Raw genomic sequence first — 19924 nt, 5'->3', positions numbered from 1 at the left:
CTCAAGACTACATCAGCTGCTATTAGCATATGCTGGCTGCACTGTAGGCAGTGGAGGTGTTGAATAAAAAAACTCAAAGGTGAATAGATTAAAAAAACAAAACTGTTGACTGTGGCAGTGGTACACAATGCAAAACGAGTGGCAGTTAAATCAGTGGCAGTCAAAACCGAGAAATGTTACATTCCAGTTATAATCTTAGTTGTTCCTTAAATCAAACCGTGTTATATATATTATTAATGGTCCATACTTTAGCCAGAAACAACCATTCAATAGGTTTAGATTCAGTAATTTTCAATCAACAATCAATCAACAACATTCACACACAGAACAACAGAATACATTCCAGTATTATATCAACCTCTCTGTGTACTGACTTTATGACTTTAAGAGGTTTAATTATAAGAGTAGTCTTAAAGTTAGGAGCAGATCCTAAATAGCTGCAGTACCCACAGAGGTAATATTGATCTGCACACACAAATAAACAACATTGCCCCCTTGTGGTGGAAAACTGAAACTCTTTCCAACCTGTGAATATTTTTTGTCCTGTACTGTCAAAAGTCTAAGGCCACCATTCGTTTGTTTTTGGCAGTGCTATTATAAATATCTGTGTAAAATGTTTATTTCTTAGTGTCTTTCTTGAAACACAACTAGAAAATATAGAGACAATTTTGTTTTGTCAGTTTGAGAGTTGATATGTAACATTACGTGAAGTGCTGACCCCTGTGACCACAGATACCTCAGTAAATATCACATTAGTTTGATTTTAAATTCATTTATTAAAAAATCCAGACACGTTTAAATATTCAGATGACATGCAGAGGGAGAGTTTGGGAATTACAGTCATCAATCTTTAAACAAAACTGAACCTGTGAACACAAGAGACAAAACCAGGTCCAGTTTGGAGAGCAGAGAAAAAGTTGGTCGGTGCTGCACGATGTTTCTGACGTCGTTCACGTTGGACGTGATTCGTGATGTGGATTCTACAGCTGACGCAGACACCAGCAGGTCTCAGCTGAATTTGGCTTTAGAGAAATCCATCTCTGGGTGCTGAGCCATGAACCTGCACAGACGAATGATGTCAGGAATATGCTTTTAGACACTTGTTTACCGATCTGATCGTGCTGCATATTTTAATAGTCATCAGTTGGATCATATCATCTTTTCCCTTCTTCCCTGGAAAGATGTTTTTCACTTTAGCTACAGCACCACCATCTGGCTCAACAGGAAGAATTAGACACCACATTTCATTCTCAGGGCTTGAGCAGAAACAGGGAACATGGTAAAGCGACACGGTCATCTGTCAAATTTACTGATCTCATGTTGTCTTTGGCAGCTGCCACAAAGCCTCAGTTAAACTGACTGAAACACAGTGAGTTAGGCAATAAAACACCAAAGATGTCAGCTTACACAGAAGAAAAATTATCTTTACCTTATGCATTTGCCTGTGATGTAAGAGTGGGAACTTACTTTTTAAGAATGTCTTGTTTCTTCTGCTCTTCTGATGTGGGCAGGCCCATTGACTTCTGCCTTTGGTCATACATCATCTTCTCTACCATACCACGTGTCTCTCCATCCAGGTCTGACAGCTGCTCGGCAGGACACAGACCCAGCGAGGAATCAGGCAGATGAAGAAACATGTCAGCAAACTTTTTGTCCCTTTTAATAACACGCTATTACTGCTAAAAGATGTTTCATTCTTCACCTTTGAGTTCTCCGGACAGATTTTCTTTGTGTTGATTTCTGGATCTGTGGTGACAATCCTGCTCCACCACTCCATTTTATTAATCTGAAATTAGAAAAAGAAAATGATACTGATGTTTTCAGTCACTTGACATCAAAGATGTGTCTACAGTGGTTCACATTTCCTTTGGTAATTTTCTTTCCCAGGAACCTTCTCTTGGATAAAGGTCTCTGCTCTATTCTATCATCCAAACACCCTGTTATGTACTTCAAGTTTTTAAAAATGCTGTGTGGTATTTGGTCAGTCAGTGGTGTTCAGCACTGCAGACCCTTTACTAAACTCCTGACCAGGGACTTTTTTGGGTTGGATGGAACTATAGCTCTAGTAAGAATAGCGTTTTACCACTGTAACTGAGCCAAAGTAAAAGCCTTTTGTTGTGAGTACAACCAGGCATCTGGTTCTGGTTTTAAGCGAGCTGCAGTGAGACAAAAAGGTGACATGAAAATTAGTCAGAGAACCACTGTGTCGCCTTTGAACATCTAGTTGCCTGAACAACTGTTTTTCAAACTCCAGACTTTCTACTGTCTAATTTGTGTCTCCCTGCTGTGAGAAACGATAAAAGCATTTCTTTAAATTTCCCTATTGTTCCTCTGTATGTCATTTTGACCATGCCAAGGCAGTTCAATTTAAAATTTTAATTGAGGTTTCTGAGATGGCACCATGTGGAGGAACACACTATAAATTTAGAGCCTGGTTCCTCCAGTGGAAACACAGATGAAGCAGCTAAGTTCCCCAAAAGGTTCCTGGTCCCTGGGAAAAGTCCTATACCTGGTGGAAATGGACTTTAACTCTTTACTCACCTTTTCCAGGTGGACGGTAACCACCTTGCCATCGTCGATAAGCCAGGAGCTTTCTTCTACTTTCACCTCATTGTAGAGCTGGCCTTCAATCACAGGAGGGTGTCCCTTCAGACCGACCTTGATGGAGCGTCGCTGGACGTCCACCACCACATCTCTCCCCTTAATGCGGAACTTCACATCGAAAGGCACTGACAGCTGTGGGAGGACCTTACAGTCAATACTGCACATTTGACTCAGTTTCATTCACATGCATGAAAACTGGCAAGCTCATTATAAATGGTGATTATTAAAGCTGAGAGTGTGATTATCATTAAACTACAGCACACACTGGACATGACACATAAACACACAGGTGTGGTAGTGAAGGTATGGTGTGAAGATGTTGTTGATGTCTGTGCATCAAGAAGCACTGACGTGTGTCACTACACCACATGGGAGGAAGCTTACATTTATAAAAAGTGGTGTCATCCTGAGCTACTAGTGTGTTGTACTCCACTGGGTTTCTTGTGAAATCAAGATTAAATCAAAGATTAATTGTGCATGTAGGTTCAGGTGGTGGTGAACTCAAATCTTTTAAATGCTACACCCTCAAAAGCTAGTTTAAAATTATAAGACAGACAAGCGGCACAGGGGCAGGCACAGTCCAGGACAGCACAGAATAATGGCTTATACTGAGGGGCCTATTATAAAAAATGTGAATACAAAAAGAGTTAAAGGGTCAGTGTCATGTCACTGAGAGTGGTTTAAGGAGAGAGAGAGATAGAGAGAGATATTAAAAAAAAAAAAAAAAAGAAGATTAGCCTTACGTCAGTCTTTCCAGTTAGCTGGATGGTTAAAACACTTTTTTGTGGCATGACAAACTGAGAACATATTTATTACTGCTTTATCCAGATTTAGGAGATTATCATCTCCATACTGAGTCCTTGTTTAAGTTTCTAGTATTTATTGTTCTGAAGTTCGTTCACATGAATGTGTTTACAGAGTCACAGTCAATACCGTGATAACATAACGCCCCTCATACCATAGTGGCAGGTTATTAAAACATTTATTACATTATCACTAACTCACATCAACTTCTGACAGGGTCTGTGTCCATTTGTAGTTGGACAGGTCCGCTCCATTTCCTGCATTGGGCTTCAGTTTGTCTTTGTCCTTCTCATCCTCCTCTCCTTCTGACTCACTCTGGGGAATCAGAAGTGTAGACGAGTAAGTCTGCAGAGCCACATTTTACTGCTCATCAAAAACTTCAAGCTGGAATTCTCTAAATGTTCACGTACCCCTTTCTCTTTTTCTGCTTTGTCAGACTTTTCTGCATTTGTCGTTGCACTCTCTACTTTAGCTTCTTCTTTCTTTTTCTGAAATACAAAACATAAATATAGCGGTAACAGACAGACCAGAAAATTGCACTTATTTTATTAGCGTGTGACAGAGCATTAAAGCAGTCATGGTTCACCTTGTCAAGTTCCGACTGAAGTTTTTCTGCTTCTTCATCAGTCAGTTCCTGAATTCTGGGACCGTCGTCATTTTTCTTTTTCCTCTCTTCCTCCGCTAGCTTGGCAGCTCTCTCAGCTTTCTCTTTCTTTTCTTTCTCTTGTTTCATCTGCTTCTCATTGTGGGCCTTCAGTGCTAGCTTGCTGTGGTGGGCTAAGGCATCCTTCACTAACTGCAAAAACATTAAGTAAGGTAAAGTAACATGTAACACAGCAGTAGAGTAAAATCAAATCAAAAACATCGAAACAAGAATGCAATGAAAAGAAATGATGAATAAGTAAAGGTGTGTCGATTAATACACGGTGTAGTCTCAGAGGCTGCAGATACACTAACTCACCTTCTCTGCAGCACCTGACTCACCACCAGTGAAGAAATCTGTTTTGCGACGGAGAAAACTGAAAAATGTGTTCACCAACTGTTGAGAGGAGAAATAGCACATCACCAAGTCAACTTATTACTTTAATATGCAATTGTACATTAGTCACAAAACTACAGCAAATATACTGCTTTTAGACTCTTTAGACAGCTGAATAGGTGCAACCAATTACTCATACTGGATAATTACAACTTCATCTAAGTTAGTGCATTAAGAGAATTATACAGACATTACAGATTTTCTACATGAAAACAGGCCGTCTATAAAATTAAAGTAATGATTAATTTAACTAAAACAGGGCATGTCAGTCACATGTAACGTTATGCCGAATTCACCAGGACACTGTAATGATTACAGATGTATGGTTATGGTTCAACTTCCGTGGTCTTTAAGATAAATAAATGACAAAATGAGTTACAACCCGTAATCAAAAACATTAGCTTTATCGTTATCTAACGTTAAATGCTAATGTGCGTCTGCTAGCTTACAGGCTCACTACACTACATTAGCACAAGAGCTTCAGCATGTTCACAACAGTGTGAATTACCTCTTGAACCCCTCCTTCGTGTTGCTGCGCCATAACAAGCAGCATCCCGTCATACTTTTCGTCATCATCACCCATGTTTGTGGGGAAATTAATATGTTTAAGAAGGTGACAGCAGCGTAAATGATAAGCAAAAAGTGGAGTTAGCTACAACGTTAGGCCCGTAGTCACGTTACACACTTCCTGGTTACAAACCCCTCCCATTGTTGTCTCGACCAATTGGTGCAAGAGACTAAAATTGACAGCTATAATACCCAATGAAGTGAGCTTTGGTTCAGGGACGGACTACGGCGACCAGTAAGAACGAGAAGTTTCTAGAATCACGATTGAATTTTGATGAACACGCTGCAGAAGAAAATGTCATTATAATTATCACAGTGCAGCTAAATGACAAAAAGGATTCAAGTTTTTCAATAAATGTAATCTGATGTTACAGTTCCACCAAACTTTGAATATGCAAGCCTCCTGCAGGTCTTTTTCAGTCCTATTATAACATTATATTATTATATTCAATTAATTAACCTACATTATATCACCTTCCACTGTATTATGAAATAAAGATATAGTGAATAATGATATAATTGACTATGAATGATTAGGGTTATTTACTTACTTATTAATTTAAGTGTTTTAAATAAAGTCAAATACACTTGTACAACTGAAAAGTGAAACTGATCAATGAGAGTGCACTTGATTCAAAACTTGACTGAACTCCAGATGGAACACATTGTTTCCAAATGTGCAAAGTTTGTGATGAAACCTGGCTTTTTGCCATTTGAAACATAAGGAATGGTATTAATAATTTCCAAATTGCACCAATCAGCCACAACATTAAACATTTACAAACCAGGGGTCAGCATGAGAAAAGTTTAATGCTGGTACATTTTGTTTGTGATAACTCCTTACAAAAGATAATCGCTCATACACATACAGTTGTCACAGCTCGTAAAGCTGCTAAATCATCCTCATCATCAATCTACCTCCCTGTCAGGTTAATGGATTAAATGCGCACAAAATGCAGTATATTAAAAAAATAAAATATTTCTTTCTCGATGATCAATCATAAAAAAACATTTAATAATACTGTGTAATATTTAATACTGTTACTTAAATTGTTATTTTTTTAATCTCAGTGTAAAGGAGAGACACTGCTTTAGATTCAGTAATTTAGACAGTATTTAAATTATTCATCTTTTAAAAAGAATATTTATTTGATTGTGTTTTAGGCTGATTGAGGCTTATTTGATGTGATTATACCCAGCATTAATTTAGGATATAATGTCTACATTATAAACAGAATTTTTAGTAAGTAAGTTAGAATCAGAATCAGAATCAGAATCGATTAGTAATTTAGATAAAATAGCAGAATGGATCCAAACAGACACTTAAAGTCACAACAATATTAACTCAAAGCATAATGAAAGTAAGTAAAGAATTACATTTCTTAATACACAAACATGTGACTGTGGTTATGCAGTGTGACAAATGAATAATATCAAATTTGTCTATTTCGATTATGTAGAGCAGCTTTAGCTCCAGCTTTTTTCTACACAATAGTTTCTCGAATCTGGTTGGAACGATAGGCTGTCACCATTTTCTTCATGTCATGGTCTGCCGTAAGGTCAGTTCTTCTGAGCATAGTGTTTGGGCCGGCCAGTGGATCATTTCTGCCTCTGTAAAAGAGTGTTTAGTCACTAAATGTTCTCATACTCATCTGATTTCAGCCTGGCTGTTTTACACTAGGTACATGTCAAAATACACTAATTATTACTCAGCCTGGTTACAACAAAACAATCTTAACAAAAAGCTGCCCCTTTTTGCTGGTTTGCCCTCAAACAATTTAAACTAAACTAAAGCAACTTACTTAACTTTTAGGTGTTTTTCAATGGCTTTCCTTTCATACACTGTTCCATGTCTTGTTTTTACAGGATCAACAAATAACTTCTTGGTGAGCGGGCAGATGAGATGTTGGGGTACAAAGTGTTCCTCAGGTTCCACCAATTTCTGTTAAATGAAAGTATATAGTGTAGAATAAATATTAACATGCCATAACTGTGGAAATGTCTATCTAAAACAAATTTTATGCACATTGTAATTATATTGCAGTAATCCAACCATTGCTGGTGAGTGGCCACTGGACTTGCTTTACAGTCTGGAAGAGGTTTCACCTTCCACACAGAAGGCTTCATCAGTTCTGAGTCTCATTATTACTGTAGACTATACTACATTATGTAGCAGATTGTAAGATTGTAATAAAACTGAATGGTGATCTAAAGACATTTGAAGACATAAAAAATATTAAATGAGTGAAAAATGTTAATAAGTTCTCTTCCCACTCCCAGCCACCAGATGTCTCCAGCTTCTTTTTATCTCTGTCATATTTATCCAGTTGGACAAATCTATATTAAATCTTTGAGTTATTTTAAACAACAGATGTTTGCAGATTTGAAAAGATTCAGACTTCACAAACAGATTTTGATTCAGAATTTCTTCATAAAGATCATAGCAGAACTGTATCTGCAGCGCAGAGAGAGGGAGGGCCGAGCAGAGCACGTGTAGAGTAGGCTGGGATGGAGCTCCCTAAACTTGCACATTGTAGATTTAACATTTCAAAACACCATAATTCATTTACCTTCTCTACATCATCCAGTGGCTGCCCAGCTGCTTTCTCAGTGTGTTTTTTGGCCTCTTGTTCATATTTATCATGACTGGTCAGGAATTGCTCAGCCAGAATGCTTCAAGACAAAAGACACAGTACAGTATTTAATCAAAATGCAACATGCATTCAACATATGAATACACTGTGTGTGACTAATTGTATGTATCTGTAAATGGCGGTAATGATGGCAACCTGCCATATATTATGGTCCCAGTCGAGAGCCCCCTAGAGAATGGGAGGTATCCTGACAACTTCCTCTTTAGAAGTGTCTCCTCTTGGGCCAGCCATCTTTCCTCTAAACTCTTCCCTTGAGTGTCATTAAACATTCTAAACCTACCACTTGGTGTTTATTCTCATACTTGGGTCCCAGCATTGTTTTTAAACTAAACTTTACTCACCCCCATGGGAAAATTGATGTTCGAGAGCTGCACGTAGATGCTACTATAGGTGTCCTGTCCATAGACAAATCAAGAATTGACCAGTTTATGGCCATAAAAATATTGTAAGAGCTTGTGTGTGGTTGTGTGTAAAACTGATCCAGCAGGTGCAGCATCCCGTGGCAATGATTTTTCAAGTATTGTTTGTATTTTACCTAAACAGTCTTGAATGAGCAGTCTATTGGTGCATGGGTGTACAGAGGGAGTAACCGTAATCTTACCTATCCAGTGGATCTTCAGGCTCAGGAACAATCAGCAATCCATACACAGCATCCAGGATTTCTCTCATGGCGATTTGGGCATTGTAGCTGCGATCAAATATGTTGTGGCAGATGCGCCCCACACTGTTAATGTTGCAGTGGTAAATCTTCATTCATGTTAAGATAATTACACAGTACAACACATATTCACTATAATGTTTATGTGGGTGTATAGGTATGTTTGTGTAAAAAAGAAATGTGGTATTTAATTTGAAATGTGTACTGATACACACACACAATTAATGCTCAGTATGTGCAAGTGTACGTTTATTTGGCAGGATACGGGTGTGACAAAACGAACAGTTGGAGGCTTCACTGGGTAGTCAGGACCAAACTGGCAGAACAGCTCAAAGACTCCATTCTCATAAGGTGTGTCAGGAGGGCCCTCCAGGAGAATTTTCCAGAATGCTGCAAAGTTTAAAATAAGACCCCACAGCTGATTAATGCACTCTACAATGTTTCTTTAAATAGTCTACTAAGTCTGAACTAAATTAATTAACCTAGAACTTTTTAAACCAACAATATGCAACTTAAACTAGCGCTAGCATGAGGCTTAAATTCCCTCTGCTGTGCTCTGCTACACTCCCAGCACTTCAAGTAGTCTTCTTTACAACAAAGACACTGCAAACATTTTTAATAATTGCCTATTGATCAGGCAGGAATAATTGATTGGTGAGTCAGCTGAGCCTTGCTGAGAAGTGGATATCTCTGCTGTTTTCAGTCCAATTCATGAATCACTAGAGACTGTGGTAGTACCTCTCGACATTATCATACATTTAATTCTAGTGTTAAATATTTCTAGTAAAACATATTTGTAAAAAGTGAAAAAATTATATCTAAGTAAAAAAGTTATATTTGGAGAAAAAAATATTTTGAGAAAATATGCCACTTACTGAAGTCTGATTCAGATGGAAAGATACTGAAGTAGGGATGTGGGTGACAGTGGAGGCTTCTCAGCTCCTCCAGGATACGTTTGTCCTTTTCCATGAAACGCCCCTCTTTGTGCTCTCGGATCCTCTTTTTCAGAGCACTAGTTTAAAAACATCAGTGGTTTAGAATTAGCTCAGCCGTCTTGATAGTTTATACTACTGCTATAGTGGGATGCCAGATTAAAATATGCTTGTTTATGCTAATGTGTATATGAATATCTATTAATAAATTAATCCACAGTGAGCAAAATATTTTCCAACTAGTTACAAACCCCATTAACAGTAAACTTTTGATTGCTGCTGCTGTAATAGATAAATCCACAAGGGATTGATATTACTTACTTACTGGAAAACTGCTGTCGCCTACCACAGTCAGCCTCGGGTGCACATGCTACAACAGTGTGGTTTCTTAGACATAGAAAATGTCTGTCTCATCATGAAGAGGAAGATCAGACAACAGTAATCACGACTACCAAAGGATGAAAAAGTTTAATGGAAACTCTCTCTCCCAAGTTTTTAGTTAGTTTCAAATTTAGCTAGATTAAAAAAAATACAATTAAATTGGTCAGTGAAAACAGTGAAAATCTTTTTCTTTTGTCAGAAAACTATCAATATTTACAAAATATCAAAATCTTTCATCAATATTTGATTAAAACAAATTAGCCAATCAGATTTTAATTTTTATTGCAGGCATGCAGAAAAGGTCCCAACTTTCCTGGAAATACGGTTTCTAAAAAAAGAAAAAGAGATACTAGCTCTGTCAATTACCTCTCTGTCATTGTGACTTTACTGTTCATCTGGCTCGGTAACACAGCCTTGGGAAATTCATCGTACCCATGAGTAGCAAAGAACCTTGTTAGACATGTCTGAACAAACAAAAAAAAAACAAAAATAAACTGATGTAGTACATTCTTGTAATGCACAAAGTTAATTAGTGTGATTAATGTGATGCACGTAGGCACTTCAAACTGCTTTGTGAACAGTAATTGCTGTACTAACCTTGGTAATGTGGGCTGGATCAGTTTTGGTCTTGGGTTTTCTCATCTCCAAAGAAAGAACAGTCTCAATCTCGAAAAGCTTGAGACCATCTTGGCTTGTCTCTGGCTTGAAACAGCAACCCCCTGAAATCCAAAGAGAGAGTTAATTAACCAAAAACTCTCCCATGCATGATATCAAGTCATGCAAATATTAAATGTAATCTATCATGAAACCTTATTTTTAACAGAAACTGAAAATTGAAAGAGAATAGAAGACATCAGATGGGGCCATAGGTAAATTACTACATCATGCTGAGGAGGAACTAAAAAATGGCTTACAATGCAGCACTGAAGTCAAAATGTCTTTGAATGAAACTGAAAATTTGACCTGCTGATTTTTAACATTTAAAAAGCAGCTCAAAGCCCATCGGTTCACTCCAGCGTTTGAGTAATTTGTTTTTTAATAATTGTTTTACTCCTATTCTGGTGTTTCTTTTTGGTATAAGGTGCAATGCTAAGAAACTTTACTTACCATGTGGGGTGGACATTATTCTGCACTGTACCTGTTGCCATGCTGATTCCATGGAGAACATTGTTTTCCACTCTTCCGAGAAGAATCGAATCCACTATGATGTTAGATTTTATCAGGTTGACTGCGACAGCTTCTGGTCTGCGTGAGGATCTATGCACATACATTCAGATCTCTTCTTAACACATATCACATCGTAAGCAGGTGCTTTACATTTGGGTGCTTCATATTAAAGACCAGACCAAGAACATTCAGTGATTAGAACTTCATTGCACTTCTTTACTCTCATTGTTATTCTACATAATTTATTACATAGGCATAGCTATATACCATAAGAATAGAATTTACCCATCATCATTTCCGTCTGTGAGACACAGTATGCGAAGTCTACAGTCTGGAAACTTTCTTTTTACTTTTCCCAGCTCGAGGATTCCATAGTGCAGGCCATCGTACAGCAGGGTTCTTCCAGCTGCCTTCAGAGTGTGCACATGTTCCTACAAAAGGGAGCCACTGTGTCTAATATGGTTTATAGACTTCTGTTTCAGACAAGAGGCTGTGGCAACAACAGCATTTAATTGGCATTTTCAATTGAACAGTGCAAAAGTAGGCAGATCAGAACAGATAGGTTTGATGTACTTTACATCAATGTAATGTACTGTATTGTATTTACCTTAAACCTTTCAAGTGTTTCTGTAAATGTGTGGACTGTTGTCACTGTAGAGTTGAAAGTCACAAGGCCAATGATGTGATGGAAATCATAAGCCATGCTTCTCGTTGCAAAGTTATCAAAAAGTTCTTTTACAGCATGGATTTTCTGGATTTCCACATTTCCATAGCATTTTTCAGTCATTGAGCCGCTTGCATCTATCAGCACCTAAGAAAATAAAAGTTTCTAAATTAGTTGAAGTTGGCGTCACGTGCCTTGACAAAACAATTGACTTCAGATGATCATGTTCTTAAGGTGAAATGTCTAAAAAACAAATATTCCCATGCCATGTGATGGTTTGAGGGGCATTAGTGCACACAGCATGGTTGGCTTGCTCATCTATGGAGGGGCCATTAGTGCTCAGTGATACATACAAGCGTTGAAGCAAAACATGCATTGTTATCCAAATGTCCTCTGTCTTGCATTACTTTTTTCAGCATAATAATGCTAAAACACATTCTGCATGGCTCTGTGATAAAGTCTGGGTGGACTGCCTGCAGTCTGTCACCCAGGGAAAACATCTTACACATTATGAAGACTGAACTGTTAAGGGACTTGAATCCCTTTGCTTTCATTTTCATTTAAATGGATTTTGCTTTCAATTTGCTTTCAAACTAAAGAAATTCATTTCCTCAGTTCCCCAAAGCTTGAAGAGTCTTGTTAAAGAAGAGGTGATGCAGCACAGTGACACGCCTCTCACTTACTCTATATACTAATTTTTCCAGTCTTGTTTCAGCAGTCCAGCCTGCTTAAAAGTTAAAAATTATTTTCACATAGAAAGCAAGTTACAACCGTTTAGTTAACTACATGTTATTGCTCCGTTAATGTGTGTCCATATTACAAATACATCCTAAAAATAATCCTAAAAAAGGTGCAGGTATAGCAGTTCTTCTTCCCCTTACCACAAGCAATTGTAGGGATTTAGAAAAGGTTCAAAATTACCAGTATAGCCTCTTTTGGAGTCCTGGTCGTGACAAATGAATGGTCATCTCTATGGTCACCAGTTCTGCATAGACAAAAAATGTATTTTTTGTTGTATGTTTAACTCATATGTTTGTAAAGGCAAATGCTGTAAGATTACATCAGCTAGGACATTTGAATGATTTTTCTAATAATATAACTAGTAACTAATCTAACTGGACACTTGAATGCATCAATATGCAAATTCAAGATATGATAATTGTGGATTCCAATGTACAAATGTTAGATAAAACATTTTGTTAATCTAAATTGAGTTTAAATATTAGAAACATTTGAGATACTCACATTTTTGCCAGTTCATCCACATCAAAATTTTGGACTTTGCCAGCCAGACAATCATACACTTCAATCATTGCAGGCATTAACTTATTTTTATTTAGATAAACACCAAGATTTCCTGCAAAAGACAAAAGTACTTGTTAAAAAAATTACATTACTGCATCAGCACCAGGAAGCATTCATTCAACAGATGCTTCTATGGCTCTGGTCAGACAGCTGTCTCAGCAGTTACTATGTGTTCATTTGCTTTCAAACAAAACCACAATTTTAACTTAACTTAATTGTACAATCTTAACCAAAGCGTTTTGTTGCTATGGTGTGACAAAACCAGACAGACAGAACTGTTCCTGTTCTGTGATGGTTTTTGGGTTTTGTCCTTCTAAACCACTAACAGTACCAAATACTACTTTATTTAGTGGAGTATTTTTTGTCTCTGGTCCAAAAGTGTTAGGGTGAAAAATGAATCCTTGCATGTTGCTGTGGATGTGCCAAATGTTTGTAGTGATGTGGTGTATGTAACAAATGTTCAGTGCTAAATGCTCAGCCTATGGCTGAAAAGGCACAAGAACATTTAGGGGTTTGTGTGTGTTGTGGACATTATTTAAGGGGGTCATAATATGCTTTTCATTGTTTGATGTTACCTACATACTATTGTGAAGCAGGGTGCTTCACAAAAGTATAGTCAGAGACGCAACTGCTGGAGGTGAATGTGTTTTTGAATGTTGGTCAATATTAAAACATCCACAGCTAATATACTTTGTTTTCGAAGTTTTTCAAAATGCTATACGGTGTAATGTCACAATAGAAGTCCACAACTGGTCATGATTTTGGACTCCTATACATAGCTGTAGCATCTAACCTGAGAGAGTTTCTGCAAGAATTTCAGCTTCTGCAGGGAACACCCAAACCAGCAAGAGCCGCTCCATTCACAACCTCCACGGCAGTGCACGCTTACACAGTTTTTTGCATGTGTGTGTGATTTAGTAAACACAAACCTTTTAGGCTAATCAGGGCCAGTTTGCCTCTTCCTCCTGTCAGATTGTTCTCTCTCATTAGTTAATTTGTGAACTTGCATCTTGCAAAACTAGTTATAGTTTAGTTTTGGTCTATATGATTGATTGCACATATTTAAGAGTCTACAAGGGTGCAAGGTGGTAAATAGGTTAATCCACACGTCCATATGTCCCCCAACTCACATTGTATATTGTAGCACATAGAAACTATACATCTGACTGTTCCTCCAGTACATGTTCACCCACAAATATTTCTGTATTTACACTGTAGACTACTGATAAGTGTACCTTCATTTAGCAATACAAGACAGGGGTCTTGACAGCCTAGGTCCTTCAAAAGCAACGGTGGAGTCACACTGAGATGGGGAAAACCTTTCAATTCTTCTGCGATGCCTCCAAAAGTCTTCTCAACACATATGTGAAAGCTGTAATGTAATCACACAATTTACTGAACAAGCAACTATAAGCACTGTAACTATGAATACAGTGAGAGCTGGGTCATCTAAGCGCCAACAAAAGGTAACTCTGTATTCTGTATTATGTGTTGGTAAGTCTCAACCTCATGAATTTTATATGCATAGGAATCTATATGACAATGCTTTCTACACAAATGAGATACTTTATCGTAGTTCCTTTTAATATATACTAACATATACACTAAGAAGTAATGTGAAAACAACATACTTTTGGCTCGTCACACTTTCATGAGAAATCCAAAGATGATATGTTGTAACTGAAGGATGGACACTGAGCAGAATCTTCTCGACGTCAAGGGCTCTCTTAAGGGATGTTTCTTGCAAAACATCTTCGGTGCAGTTTGGAATCTTTTCTCCATCTTAACATAACAAACAAACAAAACAAACATATAATGCAATTATTCCCTGAAATACAGTTGATTAGTCTAAATTTCACCACAAGTCTAGTTAGTTAGTGAGTTGTTAACTAACCATAAATGCCTTGTTGAGGCGATCTTGCTAGATTTTTAGGTTTTTATCTGTACCTTTGATTTTCTGGAGGACAACCGCTCTCTCCATAGCACCTGGTATTCCAGGTACACTAACTGGTTCACAGAAGCGTCTCCCTTCTTCAGACAAAAGAGAATATGGTGCGTAGTTCTCATGTTCCGATGTTTCTTTCTGACAAAATAATACAATAATACAGTAGATGGGATGTTAGACAGTAACACTCTAGTGGGAGCTCCTCTGTTACACTTTGGGCTCCATATAATGGCAGTTGTAACTTGGTCAACAGCTATTTGGCCTACTTGACCTGCTTAAATTAAGGAAGCTTTACTAAGTAAATTCTTAACATAAAAACACTACATACCTCAGCGCTTTTGTGAATTTATATCAAGCCTCTGAACTAATGTAGAAATACCTTTGCCTCTGATAGGAGAAATGCCCAGCAGTATGTTGAATACTCAAAGACATCAAGGTCTTCAATGATCTTTTCCCCTTGATTTGTCCCAAGTTTTGGCAAAATCTCCCTAAAGAGGGTGTACAGGCCCTCAACCACTGCCACCTAAGGAAGAAAAAGACAAAGACTGATGTAATATAAATACATTCTCTCAAGGACACTGGTGAAACACACAGGAGAAAATCTAAGTGATATAAAATCATTGATTATCATGATTTGATTACCTTTTGAGTCCTGGTAATGACCTCATTCTTACAGAGTAACTGATACAAACTCTGTGCCAGAGGGTGACATCCGGTTAGTTTACGTATGTAACTGATCAGATCCTTCTGTGGAACCGCTGGAGGCCTGTATTTCTGGAAGGGAAAATATAATAAAAAAATACATTTAAACTTAAAGCTACAGTATGTACAGATTATTTTTAGTACAAATATGTTGTAAACCTAATGTGAAGAGAAGCTGCCAACGTCTCCTGTGACTGTGAAACACTGAACAGCAGTACAGAGATGTTCTCTGAAGGTTTCTGAATGAGGCACATTCTTCTGACTAGTCAGAAGAAGAAGATAACTGGTAGTTGTGTTTGTAACTTGTTATTTATTATAATTCTATAAGATTAATATCATGAGAGAAATAAAGAATGTATAGACTGTTGGGAGCTCCATTAACTAATATTATTCTATTTTAAATAGACACTTAAATATACAATGAGAAGAAGAAGAAGAAGAAGATTGACGCTACTTTACAGTCCTTAATTGCTGTATTTGTCTTTGGTAGAACATTTGGATTTTTTTTGCACTGTGTTGTGTCAGTTATTGTTCTACATTTTATGCAGCTTGACCCACACATATTTATTTATTGTTAATTTGTTGTGCACAGCTACAGGGCCACACTAGTAAATACCTCTGCTGTGTAAGAAGACTGTGGATCCACTAAACCACACATTTTAGGGTTGTGTTTAGACCTGTGTTAGTTGTAGGTGCCAAGGAAGGCTTGAAACATTTGAAATCGAGGAAGAAACTACTAACAGAAGTAATTTTCATGCTTCCACATTAAGCCAAGATAGACTATTTACATCAAACCACCTCTAAAAATAGTTTCTCTCATTCTTCTCACAGTGTAAAGTAAATGAACACATCGACTGAGAATTAACTAAGTGTGACACACAGCTTACAATGACAAAGAGTGATGACAAGAAGATGCTAATTCCTTTGGGGGTTTGTTGCACTGAGGGCACAACGTCATCACTGAAGAATTCATTTGGGTCGGGAACCTCCTCAGAAAATGAGGAGAGGGAGAAGTGCACTGTTGATTCCTGTGAGATCCCACAACTTTCCAAAATGTTGCCACTGCCAGATTCACCTCTGAAGATATGATTGATAAGCACGTGATTACAAGATGTATTGTTGGAAAAAAATAGATATTACTTCTAATCACAATGGCATCAATGCACTGTGATAATGCAGAATTACCTGTAATGAAGAACATGTGCTGGGATTCCACTTTCATTTGCGAGCTTGTTCTTCAAAGTAGAAATTGTGTCGCTTGCTAAGTCGACTGTCACCTCAAAGTCCCCCTGTATGAGTTGAATAAAGTTATAAATCCCCATGTTCTACAGTGGCATCATGTACAATTCCTAAACTAGACCTTTGGCAAATTCATGCAACAGATGAGATTCCAAAAGTCTCTAAGCCCTAAGAGTTTAGAGATTCAGTGCAGTACAGGTTAGTGCAGACTCAACTTGAGCATGATGTGACAGCGAATCGTATCTGTTCCATAGGCTTCAGTTTCCCTTCGCACTGAACTTGGAGGCGCTGTTCTCAGGTTTTGCTTTGGTGTGAATACGGCATAGATGATATCTCCATTTTGAATGTGTCTGTCATGTAAAGACCCTGTAAATAAAACAAAATCAAAATAACCAATTTATAACCTACCTGAGTTGTACTGTATGTACAGTGTATCCTCATATTTAGTTTTAATTGTATTTTTTACATCACGCAATTTGAGTGTGTACATCAGTTCAAACAGTGCCCTGCTTCACTTTGTTGTGGGTATACATTCTCCTCAACAGTAACTTATGTCACTGTTGGAGTTTTTTTCTTGACAAGGTTTAGCAACAGGCAGGTTTTAAAAAGAAGGTTAGCGTGGGTTTGAAAATGACATATAACACAGAGACGTGTTTCTGTTCTAGTGACAAAATGGGTGAAGGCGATGTTGCAAAAACAAACTAGTACATTTCAGCTGTGGTTTGTCAGAGTATTGCTCATTTCTTTATTGTACTGTCTATTAGATATACTGTATCTGTTACTTACTGCATGTACGGCTCTGTATATGTCATAGTTCTACGCTTAGGACTCAGATGCAGATCATAGAAACTAGTGAATTCTCCTACTTCAATGAACCTACATGTGTTGAAGAAGGGATCTTCGCTCAGGGGCATTCCATCCACTGTGAAGAGACAGACCCCCCTCGACGAGTCAATACTTTCCAGGTGACAGATCCTCAACATGAGATCTTCAACTGTGTTTTGTGCTGGATCCATATCTGAAATTTCATTTACAAAAGCATATAAATAATACAAAGATCACATATATTTTCTATCTGTTAGTATTGTTCATATGCATAATATTAATAATCAAAAAAGGCCGTGGCTGAGTGTTAGAACATCTTCCTCGAATGGCATCAGCAACAAAGAGTCAAGTATTTTCCTTTACCTTTATTTCTCTGAATTCCCTGAAAATTATACACTGCCAGCCCCCGCCCCCCAAAATGAAAAAAATAAAGTCACCATTACGCAAATAGGTATAAACCACCCATTGGATAATTACTGCATGATTTTTGTTTCAGCGGGCAACTTGTTATTTAACACTGATGCAGTGAGTAGCTTCTCATTTCTTAAACAACCAAGATGTTAATCTGTTTTAGAAGGGTAAGAAAGAAAACAGCTAAGGAGATTGATGAAACTACTAGGACTGGGTTGAGAACTGTCCAGTGGAAGAAGGTCACAAGGTCTGACGAGTCCAGATTTACCCTGTTCCAGAGTGATGGGATCATCAGGGTAAGAAGAGAGGTGGATTAAGTGATGTACCCATCATGCCTAGTGCCTACTGTACAAGCCTGTGGGGGCAGTGCTATGATCTGGGGTTGCTGTAGTTGGTCAGGTCTAGGTTCAGCAAAGATATGAGGTCAGCTGACTACCTGAATATACTGAATGACCAGGTTATTCTATGGATTTTTTTCTTCGGACATATTCCAAGATGACAATGCCAGGTTTCATCAGGCTCAAATTGTGAAAGAGTGGTTCAGGAAGCATGACATTTTCACACAGATTGGCCACCACAAAGTCCAGCCCTTAACCCCACTGAGAATCTTTTTTGAAAAAACGATTTAATTAAAACACATTTTTCATAATTTTTTATTTTTTTTACCTCTGATGCATTTGGGTTCCTGACAGTTCGGGTATGTGTACAGCAGAGAGAATGAGTTCATTGACTTTTGCACTGGCGTAGCAGCTGGCTGTACCGGAGCTCGAAGTCTGACAATGGTGTCTTTCATCCTTGAGAAACGATTCTTTTCCACCTGAGTAAATCCTGTTTGGAAACACAAGTTTTTATTAATGGCATCAAACTGTTCTTATATTCAGCTGTAGTTATTTAACTCAGTACATACTGTATATGTTTCTATTTGAGCTAATGCATTACATAATAACAGTGCAAAAACAATGTTAAAATCTATAACTGCAACAGAAATGTAAATATACAGTATGTGAAACACATTAGTGTAAGTTTGGAAAAGCAGTAGAAGAAGAATTAAGAATTACGAACTAAACAAATGGTTAATATGCAGTTTTACTCTTGCAATCACTAGTAATCTTACCAAAGTTGTTTAAGTCTTCATCTGTTACACTGTCAATGAAATCTCTTTCATCTTTCACACCTAACTGTAGAAACTTCTTGTAGTAAGACTGCAGTCTGTGTCTGTCGAGGAGGTTGTAAATCGCATCCATCTGAAAATGTGAAAAGATACAATCTACCAGCGGAATTCCTCACTAGTCGTCATACAATGATTCCTAAATGTTCTGTGGCATTTAGCCCAAATACTTTAGAAATACAGTTTTTAAGTCTGGCAGACTTACCTCGATGTGTTCAAGCTACAGTGCAGAAAAACGGTTAGGAAAAGGTTTCATTTTGTGCCGATCTGATCATGGAGGGACTGTTTTTTTTTGTTGAAAATGAAACTGACAGTGAGTTTCACAAACTGGCTGTGGAACAACCCAGAAATGACTGAAGCTGAGAATAGAGAAAACTGGCAAGTGTACACAGAATGTCAGTGGGGGTGGGGTGGGGGGAAGCATCACATGACACCACACATTTTGAAACTGAAAGCTTGAAAGGTTTAAAGCTTGACACAATCTTGATCATATTTGGGTACTTCCAAGAAGCTACTTGGATGAGTAATGAAACATTTTCAACCTAACAAAAGGAAGTCCAGTTGCCATGACTCAACTTCCAGGTGACTTCACCTGGACGACTAAGAAGCTTCACACACTTCTTATGTACAGGCAGCAAACTGTCAAGAGCAAGATTATGTTAAAAAATGTTACTACTAAATGTTTTTGTTAAAGCATGCTTCTCTCCCCAGACAAAAACCTCAGGCTGCTGCTTGGATTGTTTTTTTTTTTTTTTTGTCAAAACAGCATACACACAGGTTTTTCATACAACCGAATACAAGATGCTGATAACTCAAGTGTTGATTCAAGATAATGAAGGCAGCACAGTTATAATCCTAG

The 19924-nt window shown here is 37.7% G+C and overlaps 2 protein-coding genes across 2 annotated transcripts; both read right to left on the bottom strand.

The window, feature by feature from the left end:
- Positions 1 to 756: 756 nt before the first annotated feature.
- Positions 757 to 5153, bottom strand: nudc (nudC nuclear distribution protein). The gene is made up of 9 exons (XM_026346580.1): positions 4956 to 5153; positions 4370 to 4447; positions 3995 to 4204; positions 3819 to 3896; positions 3610 to 3723; positions 2542 to 2736; positions 1703 to 1786; positions 1468 to 1586; positions 757 to 1060 (listed from the first exon to the last, which is right to left on the bottom strand). The coding sequence occupies exons 1-9, from the start codon at positions 5028 to 5030 to the stop codon at positions 1009 to 1011; spliced, it is 1005 nt and encodes a 334-aa protein (XP_026202365.1). The 5' UTR covers positions 5031 to 5153; the 3' UTR covers positions 757 to 1008.
- A 652-nt stretch (positions 5154 to 5805) lies between these two features.
- LOC113153967 lies at positions 5806 to 19396 on the bottom strand. The gene is made up of 25 exons (XM_026347898.1): positions 19271 to 19396; positions 19012 to 19141; positions 18564 to 18725; positions 17542 to 17679; positions 16876 to 17027; positions 16608 to 16711; positions 16310 to 16499; positions 15363 to 15494; positions 15100 to 15243; positions 14723 to 14858; positions 14407 to 14557; positions 14011 to 14147; positions 12716 to 12827; positions 12392 to 12455; positions 11414 to 11617; positions 11092 to 11237; positions 10778 to 10896; positions 10237 to 10358; positions 10006 to 10103; positions 9202 to 9338; positions 8592 to 8716; positions 8270 to 8415; positions 7585 to 7687; positions 6817 to 6956; positions 5806 to 6625 (listed from the first exon to the last, which is right to left on the bottom strand). Exons 2-25 carry the CDS (start codon positions 19139 to 19141, stop codon positions 6499 to 6501), a joined length of 3219 nt encoding a protein of 1072 aa, XP_026203683.1. The 5' UTR covers positions 19271 to 19396; the 3' UTR covers positions 5806 to 6498.
- Positions 19397 to 19924: the final 528 nt, after the last annotated feature.

This window comes from Anabas testudineus, chromosome 11, assembly GCF_900324465.2.
Source record: "Anabas testudineus chromosome 11, fAnaTes1.2, whole genome shotgun sequence".
Taxonomy (NCBI): domain Eukaryota; kingdom Metazoa; phylum Chordata; class Actinopteri; order Anabantiformes; family Anabantidae; genus Anabas; species Anabas testudineus.
Note: the sequence above shows the minus strand (reverse complement) of the source record. Positions and strands in the feature narration are given on the sequence as shown.

What these genes read in the sequence shown, in the direction of transcription:
- nudc (XM_026346580.1), bottom strand. Translation starts at nt 5,030, where the DNA reads ATGGGTGATGATGACGAAAAGTATGACGGGATGCTGCTTGTTATGGCG. An exon ending in AGACCCTGTCAGAAGTTGAT is followed by an intron (nt 2,737 to 3,609) that starts GTGAGTTAGTGA and finishes GTCCTCCCACAG; the next exon opens with CTGTCAGTGCCTTTCGATGT. An exon ending in AAACAAGACATTCTTAAAAA is followed by an intron (nt 1,061 to 1,467) that starts GTAAGTTCCCAC and finishes TCGTCTGTGCAG; the next exon opens with GTTCATGGCTCAGCACCCAG.
- LOC113153967 (XM_026347898.1), bottom strand. Translation starts at nt 19,141, where the DNA reads ATGGATGCGATTTACAACCTCCTCGACAGACACAGACTGCAGTCTTAC. An exon ending in ACAGACGGAAATGATGATGG is followed by an intron (nt 10,897 to 11,091) that starts GTAAATTCTATT and finishes GTATGTGCATAG; the next exon opens with ATCCTCACGCAGACCAGAAG. An exon ending in CTGTTCGTTTTGTCACACCC is followed by an intron (nt 8,416 to 8,591) that starts GTATCCTGCCAA and finishes ACATGAATGAAG; the next exon opens with ATTTACCACTGCAACATTAA.